This window comes from Anser anser (assembly GCF_964211835.1).
Source record: "Anser anser genome assembly, chromosome: 1".
Classification (NCBI taxonomy): Eukaryota; Metazoa; Chordata; class Aves; order Anseriformes; family Anatidae; genus Anser; species Anser anser.
In genome coordinates, this window is record NC_139720.1 from 101,792,432 (window position 1) to 101,804,377 (window position 11,946).

General features: G+C 47.3%; 1 protein-coding gene and 1 long non-coding RNA gene across 7 annotated transcripts; one reads left to right on the forward strand and one right to left on the reverse strand.

Annotated features, from left to right (window-relative positions):
* Positions 1–62: 62 nt before the first annotated feature.
* LOC310881170 lies at positions 63–2,485 on the reverse strand. Of its 2 annotated transcripts, none has more exons than XR_014572149.1 (3): positions 2,304–2,485; positions 546–1,594; positions 63–198 (listed from the first exon to the last, which is right to left on the reverse strand). It is a non-coding gene; the product is annotated as an uncharacterized lncRNA (long non-coding RNA). The 2 variants fall into 2 exon arrangements; XR_014572150.1 differs by having other exon boundaries at positions 105–236.
* SCNN1A (sodium channel epithelial 1 subunit alpha) lies at positions 2,278–9,877 on the forward strand. 5 transcript variants are annotated; one of them, XM_083797925.1, is made up of 13 exons: positions 2,278–2,409; positions 2,969–3,342; positions 3,765–4,020; positions 4,848–5,035; positions 5,820–5,920; positions 6,591–6,754; positions 7,078–7,176; positions 7,347–7,464; positions 7,753–7,831; positions 8,140–8,197; positions 8,325–8,380; positions 8,893–8,968; positions 9,188–9,877. In XM_083797925.1, exons 2-13 carry the CDS (start codon positions 2,993–2,995, stop codon positions 9,512–9,514), a joined length of 1,872 nt encoding a protein of 623 aa, XP_083654051.1. In that variant the 5' UTR covers positions 2,278–2,409; positions 2,969–2,992; the 3' UTR covers positions 9,515–9,877. The 5 variants fall into 5 exon arrangements, with proteins under 5 accessions (XP_083654051.1, XP_083654050.1, XP_083654053.1 ...); XM_083797924.1 differs by having other exon boundaries at positions 2,281–2,409; positions 2,934–3,342; XM_083797927.1 differs by lacking the exon at positions 2,278–2,409 and adding an exon at positions 2,559–2,720.
* The last annotated feature ends 2,069 nt before the right edge of the window (positions 9,878–11,946 follow it).

Genomic DNA, 11,946 nt, shown 5'->3' on the forward strand with positions numbered 1-11,946 from the left:
GAAGACTCGGACCATTCGCCCTGTAGCTGCTGAGCCTGAATCATCCTGCAGTGCTCTGAGGTGTGCCACAGCAGCAGGTAACATCTGGCAACAAGAGCTTCTCACCAGCATGAGACAGGGGAAGGGCAATTGCTTCAATCACGGCTAAGAGCAACTGGAAACTATGGAAGAGCCAACAAGTGTTGTTGTTTTTTAATCCTTTAGAAGAAAAAAAATCCAATATATGAAAAAGCCTCCTGAAAAATAAATATATCTAAAGGTGTATGTGTATATTGAGAAACATAGATATATGATGTATGTAATTTATGCATATATAAATATAAAACTTAAAACACATACACCCACACTCTAATTAGTTGCTATTTTTGTCCAAACTGGCAAAGGCCAAAAGTTCTCCCAAGCAACCTGATGATGGAGATTGTACACTACGACAGACGTGCTGAGAAAACTGCTTTAGGCTGTCATTTGAAGACGGCAAATCAGTCCAGATGTTTGACTTTTTAATTTTTCTTCAAATCAAAGGAAATTTTAAAAATGTCACTTACCTTTGCTTCAGAGCCAGCAAAAAGTTTCTGGACTTCCTGTCCTGTGTTTCTGAACTCAACTGCAATGATCAGTCAAAGATGGTTTAAAATGCTGTAGAAATCATAGAATGCCCAATTATCAGCTCTGCCAAATTGGGCTCTAGTTTTGTGAGTGCCACTAACTTAAATGAGTATAAAATGGGCATTCAGAGGCATTTTTTATATTTTTGTTTGTTTGTTTTGTATTTATGGCACAATTCCAGCAAGACTGATGCAGTTTTAGAGGATGGTCCGTTAGTGTAAATGAGCGTAATTTCAGGAAATTATGATAACGCAAACAAGTTATAAACACTCTATGAGGCTACTGGATTATAGCTCCAGAGGTTACACTGGTGATTTAACTGCTGATGTCCTGTAATTGTTACATGTCTGTATATGTTCACGTAATTTAAGGGAGTGTACAAAGCTGAATCAAAATTCTGATGTGCATCTCTGGGGACTATCCCTGTGTATCTGAGTGCATAAAGCATACAAACGGCACAAGAGAGAAGAGCTCACATCCTTCTCCTAAATGTCGTTGCCTATTGGCACTGCTAGAGATGGGATATTGAGCAGAACAGACCGTCAGTCTTATCCAGAAAGGTATTTCTAACACTCTAAGGAAGCTGCTTTGTAATAGGCATTTGAGAACAATATTCATTCATCTCCCCCCATCCCTCCCACTCTTTGCAACTCATTTTTCTAATGATAAAAGTTCAAAACAAATTGCTTGGTATAATAAAGTTTACAGTGTCAGAAAAAAAAATGCTTTTGTTTTTTTGACACCTGACGGAACTAGGGGAAAGCTCTCAGCAGTGGTTGTAGGTTTGTAAGAAGAAGCTGTCATGAGGTTGCTCCTGGTGTGCTGTCATTTATTGCCAGGCTCTAAAGTGTACTCCGTGACATTTTCAAGCCTGATATTTTGCAATGTGAAGAGGTATAAGTGGCTGTGTCACTAACCAAACTGCTGCTCACCCCAATGAGGATCAAAATTCAGGAACTATGAGAGATGAATCGGAACAAGGACTGATCTGGAGAAAGGAAAGAAAGAAGTGAAAACTTCAAAACAGTGCTAGACTGGGAGAAAGTAATTTGGAGAAATTATTGGGAAAGTGGTTTTGCTGTTAGAAAGGCAGTAAGTCGTCAGGGATTCCCAAGCACGTTTCATTATGGGTGGTCATTTCCATGGTCTGAGGAAACTCTGCAAAGGTGTTAGGTAACAACGAGAGGCCTCAATTTCCCAAGCTCAGCTCAGTGAAACACGTTGCCAGCAATGGCTGGGCCAGCTAGATCTGGATACGACAGATTTCTTCAGTCAATGAACCGGCAAAGGCGATGCTACCTCAAGCGTATCGCCTAGCCCCCGCGAGCCTTCTCCGCCCCAGCCCTCGAGCAAAATTCACCCCAAACTCTCTATCCACCTTTGCTTTGCGAAATCCGGCTCTTAGAGCCTCGCACGAGCCCCGGGGCGCTGATGAGACGAAGGAGCCCGGCCGTGCGGCGGGGCCCCCCGTGAGGACCATCGCGGATCCCCGACGTGCCCGCCCCTCTCCCCCCGGGCACGGTCCCGCCGCCCCCCCCTGCACGGGGGCCCTGCCTCCTGCCTCCTGCCGTCCCCACGCCCTCGGGACGAGCGCTGCCAGCTCGCTTTCTGCATCACCTCCGCTCGCCGGGACGCCGTGTCCCCGACGGCGGCGGGGGGGCCGGGGGGGGGGGAACACGCCGTTCCCTGGGCCGTACCTGGCAGGGGCAGGGCTGCTGGCTCCGAAATGGGGGCGCCGGGGGGGTCCTGCGAGCACAGCGGTGTCCCGGCGACATCACCTCGCCGCCCGACGGCGCCGCCAAGGTGACCCCCTCGGGCCGGCCGCGGACACTTGAGAGTTTAAAGAGGCTTTTCTTCCCCGGGAGCGGCGCAGGGGGGGAAGGGGAAGGAGGGGTGGGCGGGGAGAGGCTGGCAGGGCAGGAGCCGGGCGGGGTGCCGGCTCCAACTGGAAAGGAACCAGTCCCAGCCCAGCCGGGGAGGCTGCGGGCGAGGCGGCAGCGCCGGGCGGCAGCGCTGGGGGAGAGCGACCCGGCCCCGACCCCGTTCCCAAACCCGGCCGCCCCCCGCCCGCTCACCCCGTCGGTGCGGGACGGCCCCGCCATGGGCACGGCGCCGCAGGTGCCGGGAGGCTGCGGGGGGGGCAGTTGGGAGGGGACGGGGGGGAAGGTGCGGGAGGGCCAGCGGGGACCGTCTGCGGGGTGCGGGGCTGGGGACCCGCAGTCCTGGTGGGGTCTGGGAGGAGGGGGTGAAAGCAGCAAGGGTCGGGGCAGGCAGTGATGCAGAGCCGGGTTTGGCACAGGACATGGCTTCCCGGCGTTGTCTTGCAGGGGTACCACCAGCTCGGGCTTACTTTGTGCTGTAGGGTGGGTCTGTGAAGACGGGGAAGATGCCAGAAGGGGAGAAGACGAGGCAGTGCAAGCAGGAAGCGGAGCAGCAGCACAAAGAAGATGAGCAGGAGGGCCTCATCGAGTTCTACGGCTCCTACCAGGAGCTCTTCCAGTTCTTCTGCAGCAACACAACCATCCATGGAGCTATCCGCCTGGTGTGCTCCAAAAAGAATAAGATGAAGACAGCCTTCTGGTCCGTTCTCTTCTTTCTCACCTTCGGCTTGATGTACTGGCAGTTTGGGATCCTCTACAGGGAGTACTTCAGCTACCCTGTCAACCTCAACCTCAACCTTAACTCTGACAGGTTGACTTTCCCTGCTGTGACGCTTTGCACCCTCAATCCATACAGGTAGGAAATAGTCTCCCAGAGCTGTCAACTGCCTCTACTTTTGCAGGCGTGGGATAAAAGCATGTACTCTTATTCTCCTCGTGGTCCTTGAGTGTCCCCTTCAGTAGGAGTGCAGGTGGAAGGTACACTTCTCATAGGTCTCTGCTGCTGCAGGGCATTTGCAGTAAATTGTGTTAGTTTAAGGTGCTCTACTTAGTGCTGTGTGTTAGTGGCTGCACTGTAAACTGCCACAGGGCAGAAGCAGATGCATTTCCTTATCTCCTAGAAGGATTGGTGGCCTCCAGCAAAGGTGATGGATTTTCAGCTGTCAGCAGGAGTGACCCGAATCACCCCAGCAAACTTTTGCTTGCCACACATCATACTCAGAGCTGTTTATGTGTGTCCAGTCCTAAACCTGCAGGCTCCTCTCTCTCCTTGTATAGATACAGTGCCATCCGGAAGAAGCTGGATGAGCTGGACCAAATCACCCACCAAACACTGCTGGACCTCTATGACTACAATATGTCTCTGGCACGGAGTGACTGGTCGACGGTGTCCACGCGAAAGCGCACCTCAAGGAGCCTGCTCCATCACGTTCAGCGCCACCCGCTGAGAAGGCAGAAGCGTGATAACTTGGTCAGCTTCCCAGAGAACAGCCCCTCAGTGGACAAGAATGACTGGAAAATTGGCTTTATTCTGGTGAGATCCCAAGATATCTTCTGTCCTACCCACTCCAGTCTCTGTCTAGGCACTTCTGTCTTGTTAGACACTTGGTCATGTCCTTCCCCATATAGATGGGCTTTTGTTACTGGCTTTTGTTAATGACAAAAAAAGGTAGAGCTGAAACCTTTGCTAAACATATTGCTGCTCCCCCAGTCCTGTCCCTGGTCATGTGGGCCACAGGAGACTTGCCCATCTTTTCCTAGGTAGGGCAGGGAAACCTTGTCCTTCCTGAAGGCTGCATCAGTTTTTAGAGCAATTTATTAACATCAACCACAGTGTTGCTCAATAGTAGTCAAGGGGACAGTATTGTATGGCTGTGGGCCATGTGAAATGTGGTCAGGTCATATTTGCTCCTGGGCAGCATTTCCTTTGCCCTAGGGTATCTGTGTTTGCATTTTAAAAGGCACTGAAGGACTGAAGCTAATTGCTTGCCAGTTGTCTGGAGCTCTCAGGGGATCACCTGTTTCTCTGGACACACCCTGAAAGAAGGACTCCCCATGCTAGAATTTAAAGCTTCTGGTTTTATAACACATAGGTTTTAAGTGCAGCAGATTCATACCTCACTACAATTTGCTGTCTCTCACTCAGCCATGCCCATTGACCTGGTGTTTAAATTCCACCGAGGAGCAGCCCTGGGATTGCTTTTCCCCATGCTATTGATTGCTTTTTTGTTGAGCACAGTAGCCCTACAGAGCTCTTCCGCTCATTCTGCTTCATTTCCCAGCTGTGCTGAGGGAGCACAGCCACTTCCTCGTGGACAAGACTTCCCTGACACAGCTGGTTTTTTCCCTCTCTTTTTACAGTGCAGTGAAAACAACAAGGATTGTTTCCATCAGGTGTACTCCTCAGGGGTGGATGCAGTGCGGGAATGGTACAGCTTTCACTACATCAACATCCTGGCGCAGGTGCCTGATGCGAAAGCCCTGGATGAGTCTGACTTCGAGAATTTCATTTATGCTTGCCGCTTCAATGAAGCAACATGTGACAAGGCGTAAGTGGTAGAAACATCCCACCGTCTATTCCTAAGGGCACATGGATTTTGTGCCTGGGTCCAAGGAATTCAAGAAACCCACATAGAGAACTTCTTTCCCAAGGTGGGATCGTCTTTGTCCAGATCCTGTTGTCTCAAGTGATATCTCTTGAGTCTTTCTTGTGGGTTGTGCTCTGCAGAGTCACAGTTACTGTCACCTGAAGCTATGGACTTCAGAGGATGGTTTCTGTTCTTTTTCTCCTGGATTTCACACAAACTATACTGGTACAAACCCCAGATGTACAATCTAGGAGTCTGGTGTCCATGCTGAGGGTGATGTGCAGTAGTGGCACGGTATGTTTCAGCCCACATACAGGAGGAGGAGAAGAGAAAGTTGTTACTCAAAGACAGTAAAAACAATATCACACTTCTCTCCTGCTACCATTATGGTTCAGAAGCCCCAAAGAGGCAGTGAAATGAAACCCATCAGCAAGGGAAGAAAAGGGGTACAGAGAGCTAAGAGCTTTGTCAGTATTAAGTATATAGTAATTGCTAGTACTGCTAAACTCCATCTGGGCTAATGAGTGCTCGTGATATAAAAAACCCATTGTAAAAGCCTGTCCACTTCGAGGACATTTTTTACAACATATTTTGATTGTTTTTCCCTGTTCAGGTTAGTTTACATAACAAACACTGCCCATCTGCTCTAAGCCCCTCTGTGCAGGTGGAAAAGAGAATTGTTCCTTTCAGGAAGTCTGGTCTCACAGCCCTTCTCAACCCGTGAGTATTTCTGTTCCCATCACAGGAATTATACCCACTTCCACCATCCCTTGTATGGGAACTGCTACACCTTCAATGACAACAGCAGCAGCCTGTGGACATCCTCTCTGCCTGGGATCAATAATGGTGAGAGGCACTTTTTGGTGACACAGCTCGGCTGTTTTCCCCACGGAGGGTTGTCTGGCAGGCTGGAGGAGATATGGACAACCAGCTTTGCTTACCTTGGTGGTGGCATATCGCAGCCCTGCTCTGTCTCATCCAAGCTCTGTTTTGACCTGTATGGAGACGGCTGTGTCTTGTACATGGCTGCCCTTCACTGCTGCCCCACTGGAGTCTCTTTCCCCCTTTAGTGCCTGATCCTTACATTCATTGCTCTGTCTGGACTTGCACTGGCCCTTAATGAAGTTCCCTATTGAGCTCTAAGAGTTTAGTCTTGATCTCCTCCTTCCCCACTTACCATTTCCAGCAGCTGACCTGTATATGTTCCTAGACTCCCTTAAGCTGCTCTAGGGCCAATCCTCAATCTTTTTATTCTGTCCAACTCTAAATCTCTCTCTCTGTTCCCAGGTTTGCCTTTTCTAAGCCACAATTAAGAAATCCAGTTTCCTCTGGCCTCTCCTGGATCCTCCAGCCTTGTCTCTAGCCTCTCTCCAGCCAACCTCCCATTTCTGCCCAGCTTAGGTTCAGTCCAGGGTGATGTTTCTCTTCCTTTACCTCTTACTGACACAGATTTAATAATCCTGCTCCCTCTCCTTTCCCACATGATGACCTCCCGTGTTTTTTGACATGTCCTGAGGTCTCTCTCTGGTGGTGCGCACCGAGCAGAACGATTTCATCCCTCTGCTGTCCACGGTGACAGGAGCCAGGGTCATGGTCCACGATCAGAATGAGCCAGCCTTCATGGATGATGGGGGTTTCAATGTGCGTCCAGGCATTGAGACCTCCATCAGCATGAGAAAGGTGAGGGGGCAGCAGCAGGGGTGAGAGCTGTGGACATGAGGGTATGGGCTTCGGTGTGGGAGGTTTAACCTGGTGGATAGATACAGAGGGGTTGTCAGGGAGGGGATTAATCACCTGTAGTGAAGCGATAGGGAAGAACAGCAGTTTACTGGACTAGATGAGAGCATTTGGTTGCAGTTTATCAGAGAACAATGAAATGGAGGAAAGCAGGAGTTGCTGGAATCCAGAACTAAGCATAAGGAGGCGGGTTCTGATGAACAAGCATGGAAGTGTAGAAGGAGGACAGCGAAGTAGTTTTGTGAAATGACTATTTCATATTCTAGGAGATGACTGTGCGTCTCGGGGGCAGTTACAGCGATTGCACAGAGGATGGCAGTGATGTGCCAGTGCAAAACCTGTATTCATCCCGCTACACTGAGCAGGTAATGCTTGATCACTGCTTCCATGCCAGCTTGTTTCCCTGTATTCCTGGAATGCTTCAGTCCTGTAACAGTCACGCTTGTCCATGGGCACTGTTAGTAGGATGATGTGATACAGGCTACAATGGCTTTGGTTTCCTTGTTCAACTTTTTCCACATCACGTGCCTTCCAGGTCTGCATTCGTTCCTGCTTTCAGCTCAACATGGTAAACCGCTGTAGCTGTGCATATTATTTCTATCCCTTACCCGCTGGAGCAGAATATTGTGACTACACTAAGCATGTAGCTTGGGGTAAGTACTCACAGGACAGGAGGAATTATATAGTAAACGTCATGCACAGCTGAACTTGTTTGGTTCGCCTCATGTCCCAGTAACTCTCTTCATTGTGTGCAATGAGCTTCCCAACTTTCTGGTGTGGGACGTCCAAAAGACACTCTTCTCTTGGATGGTTAGTCCCTCTGAGGCTATAGAGGGAAGCTTTCTTTGGATTCCCCTTGCTGTTGCACAATACTTTATATATATATATATATATATATATGTACTGTGAACTTATCTGGATTTACTTTTTCTGCTGTTCAGGCTACTGCTATTACAAACTCCTGGCTGAATTCAAAGCTGATGTGCTGGGCTGCTTCCACAAATGTCGGAAGCCTTGCAAGTAAGTTTGTCAGTCAGACTGGCAACGCTGTACTCCCAGGGGTGTTGGAAAGCATTCACTGATGAGGGCAAAAGATTGAGTCAATAGCTGAAGTGCAAACCTAAATGATATTTCTCCCATTGGGAAGCCAAAATGGCTGAGGAGCATCGGTGTCAGCTCTGGGGTGAGCTCCTGAGGACTGTACAGCTCAGTGGGAAGTGGGCAGAATTTCAATACGGGACGGAGCTTCCAGGTGTGCCTGGGGATTGAGAGACCTTGCCTTGTGGCTCTCACAGCTTCAACAGCTAACACAGTGTCTTGTTTTACAGAATGACAGAATACCAGCTGTCAGCTGGATACTCTCGCTGGCCTTCTGCTGTCTCAGAGGTAAGTAGATGGTTTCCTGGCTCTGCAGCACTGCTCTGAACTCCAGTTTAGTCCTTCCTCAACTGGTTCTAAACCTACAAGAGGTGACTAGGGTCATATAACACAATTTATTGCACTTTCATTTCAGGATTGGGTTTTTTACATGCTTTCACAACAGAACAAATACAATATCACATCCAAGAGGTGAGAGACCCTTAACCTTAACAGAGGTGTTATCAAAAACAGAAGTAGTCCAAGTGGATAGGGGGTGGGCAGGGTGGTCATAGTTTAGGCTAAATCACTGATAGGAAGAGATAGTGCATGGACCTGTGGACAAGGCCAATGGATTTGAATCAGTAGAGATAAACTGAGAATTTGACAAAGACTGGGAATCCAAGTGAAGAGTCTGAACATGATCTAGTATGAAAATAGTAAGCCTCAGGCTACTGCCATGTGGCTTGAAGTCACAATAAGGGCTAGTGGAAGACTGGGAAGGACTTAGGACAACACAAATGCTAGTTTGCAGTGCAGTTCCAGAAGTGCACTATAAGTATCAAAGATTGTTTTTCATGCAGAATGAGAGTGAAGATGGAGAAAAGCTTCTGGGCTGTATATGCATGAGGACAAGGGTTAGAAGAGGACAGAGAAAACAAGCTTAGCGAAGAAATGCAAGGACTGCAAAGTTAGGGTTATTCAGCCCCATCTTTCATTAACAGGAATGGAGTTGCCAAAGTGAATATCTTTTTTGAGGAATGGAACTACAAGACCAATGGGGAGTCACCAGCCTTCACGGTATGTACTTTATTTACTATCACGTCCACCCACTGCACCACGATGTCCATCTGTACAGGCAGGTGTTCATTCCAGCAGCATTGCTGGCTCAAAAATCTCTTCTTGTGGCAAAATGGAAAGAACCCCCCCAGTGCCATCGGGATACTACCAGTGGGAGCAGGCAGGGATGCAAAACGCTCCAACAAGTGATCTCCTCACTGCCCATTCTGTCTCTTGCAGGTAGTAACTCTGTTGTCCCAGCTGGGGAATCAGTGGAGTCTCTGGTTTGGATCCTCTGTCCTGTCCGTGATGGAGCTTGCAGAGCTGATTCTGGATTTCATTGCCATCACCTTTATCCTGTCCTTCCGCTGGTTCCGCTCATGGAAGCGGCACTCCCCCCCAGCACCCCCTCCAAACAGCCACAACAACGCTGCCTTCCAAGACGAGGCATCGGGACTCAGTGCTCCACATCGCTTCACTGTTGAGGCTGTAGTAACCATGCTGCCATCTTACAACAGCCTGGAACCACATGGTCCCAGCAGGGATGGTGAGGTGGGACATGAGTAAGGCAGTGGCTTATTCCACAGTTCAGATAGGTGGCAATCAGACCAGAGGCTGCAGTCACTCCGTGGGACCCTTCTTTCTCTTTCGGATGCTCTGCCCGGATCATAGCAGAGGACTGCACTGTGGTTGGCCTATGTTAATTGCTTTCACTACTGTACGATAATTCTTCAGTCTCACAAAATACTATTGCTCTGTGGATCACCAGGGATGACAGTCAACCTAGTGTTTGCATGGGGGAGATGTCGATTTGGTTTACTTACAATCCTCCTGTGTGCACACCTACACGTGCATGCATGCTTTCTTTTCTCTGCAACAAGGATGCTGCCACAGCTCTCATCTGTTGTTAATTAAAAGAGGTTTAGCACATGTGACTGGCCTTCTCTGGAGTATGGCAAGGGACAAAAAAGGAGTCTCAGCACAGGTATAACTCTTTCAACAGCCTGAGCCTTCTTAAGCTTTCCCTAAGGTTGAAGACTGGTTGCAATTTCCTGATTTTTAATGGCCAGTTCTGATCCCAAGACCATGCTGCCCATCCTCTCTTCTCCCAGAGGAGCAGCTGCTTGTATAGCCCTGAGAGAGCTGACAGCCACAATCTTGATCCATATGATACAACACTCAAGAGAGGTGGTTGAATCTTGTAGCTGCTCTCAGGTCAGGACAAGAGAGAGCAGAATAAGCTCTCCCTTTTTAAACAGACCCAATAGCACTGTTAGATCTTAGCTATACAGTAGTCTCCTTCCTTGTGATAACACCATATACACGTACATCCAGCCATTTGTTTGTATGCCAGACAGTTCAGAATGAATTGATCTTTATATCTGCTTGGCCCAGAGGAAGCCCTCTTCCTCTGCTGAGGATTATGAATCACAGGAGACCAAATTTTAGGGACCAAATAGATAATCAAGGCCAGGGCAAAGGTTGCCTCTAAACTGGAGACAGTCCTCTTCTAAGGAACTATTTGGGCATCTTAGGATAAGAGCATACATCTTACTTCTTGCAGCAAGCTTATCTTTTTCTTTTTTTTTTAAGACAGACTTCTGCTGCAATGGTGTTTACACAGCACTTTATGTGGTCTCAAGAGAGCAAGGGTGATGTCCTTAAACAGGATTATCCACTCAACTGGACACAAACACAGCTAGCAGAATTAAAGCAGATAGTTTAGACAAAGACCCATGTACTCACTCATACTGCAAACACACTCTTGAATTTAGAAACTAGTTAATTATAACAGAAGAAAAACTTCAGATATTTTAAAAATTAAGGTAGACACACCGCCCTTGGGAACCTAGTAAGTTTTACTACAGTATGTAAACTGTTGCCTAATTTTCCTTTTTGATAATGTTAAAAATGCCTGTTATACTGCCATTGCCTTGATTACCTAAATGAACTTCCCGCATCCCAGCAGTGGTTTTCTTCCTCACAGACATGAATGCTATACTCTGTACGACAAATAATTTAAAAAATGATTTATACAAGTATGAAAAAAATCCACTGCATGCTCACATAAGGATGTAAACAAAATAAAAGAGTAATGAAAGAATGAAATTCCAAAGTTGCTTTAATGAAGGGAGTCATGTTCTGTAAAAGCTTACTGCCTAAGAGGCAAAGTTAAAAGCTAGATCTAGTGACACAAACAGCATTTTGGTGACAAGTAAAACAATCTAAAACTAGAAAAAGGCAACAAGGATTTAGGATATTGCACCTGCAGCCCAGTTCTTGGTTGTGAAATTCAGTGTTACAGACTGATGCCTTAGCAAGTCACTAACACATGAATGAGCAAAAATGTGACACTGAACACACAAAGCCACCTCCAAATTAAGAAAAGAGATCAGATGCAACACAAAACAATCTCTGCATATCATAAATGTATAGAGATTCATACACTGAGCCTGATCTTTCTGGAATATGCAGAGAGTAAGACATGATTCCTCACATTACACAGTACCTTGTGATAACCATAAAATTGATGCAACCCACTGCATCATGCATAATTTAGTTAACTAAAGGAAGATTAATCAGAAGCATAACTACTTGAAGCATATTTAAATTCTCCTCAACTTCTTAGAGAAATATTGCTATAGAAGAATGTGATGCATTCCCTAGAGGAAGCTTGCACCATATTCTCTCTTCTATAAAAGCAGTAAAATTTAAATTATGTGCTTTGACTGATGAACTCAAAGAAAGTGATTGCCCCATATTGGGTAGCTGTAAATCCAGAACTAAAAGCCTGTACAAACATGAAGTTGTTATACAGGTTGGTAATTAGATTAGCCCCACCTTGTCCTGAGGATCAACACAAAAATTGCCATTGGGGAGAGATCAGGTAATCCTCCCAGGAACATCCCTATACTTGCTCTAGGCAGGCAATGCCACAAATTACCAGCTCAACAAATGTGCAATGAGTTTGGCTAAACAAGAAGCAAATCAAGTAGTAC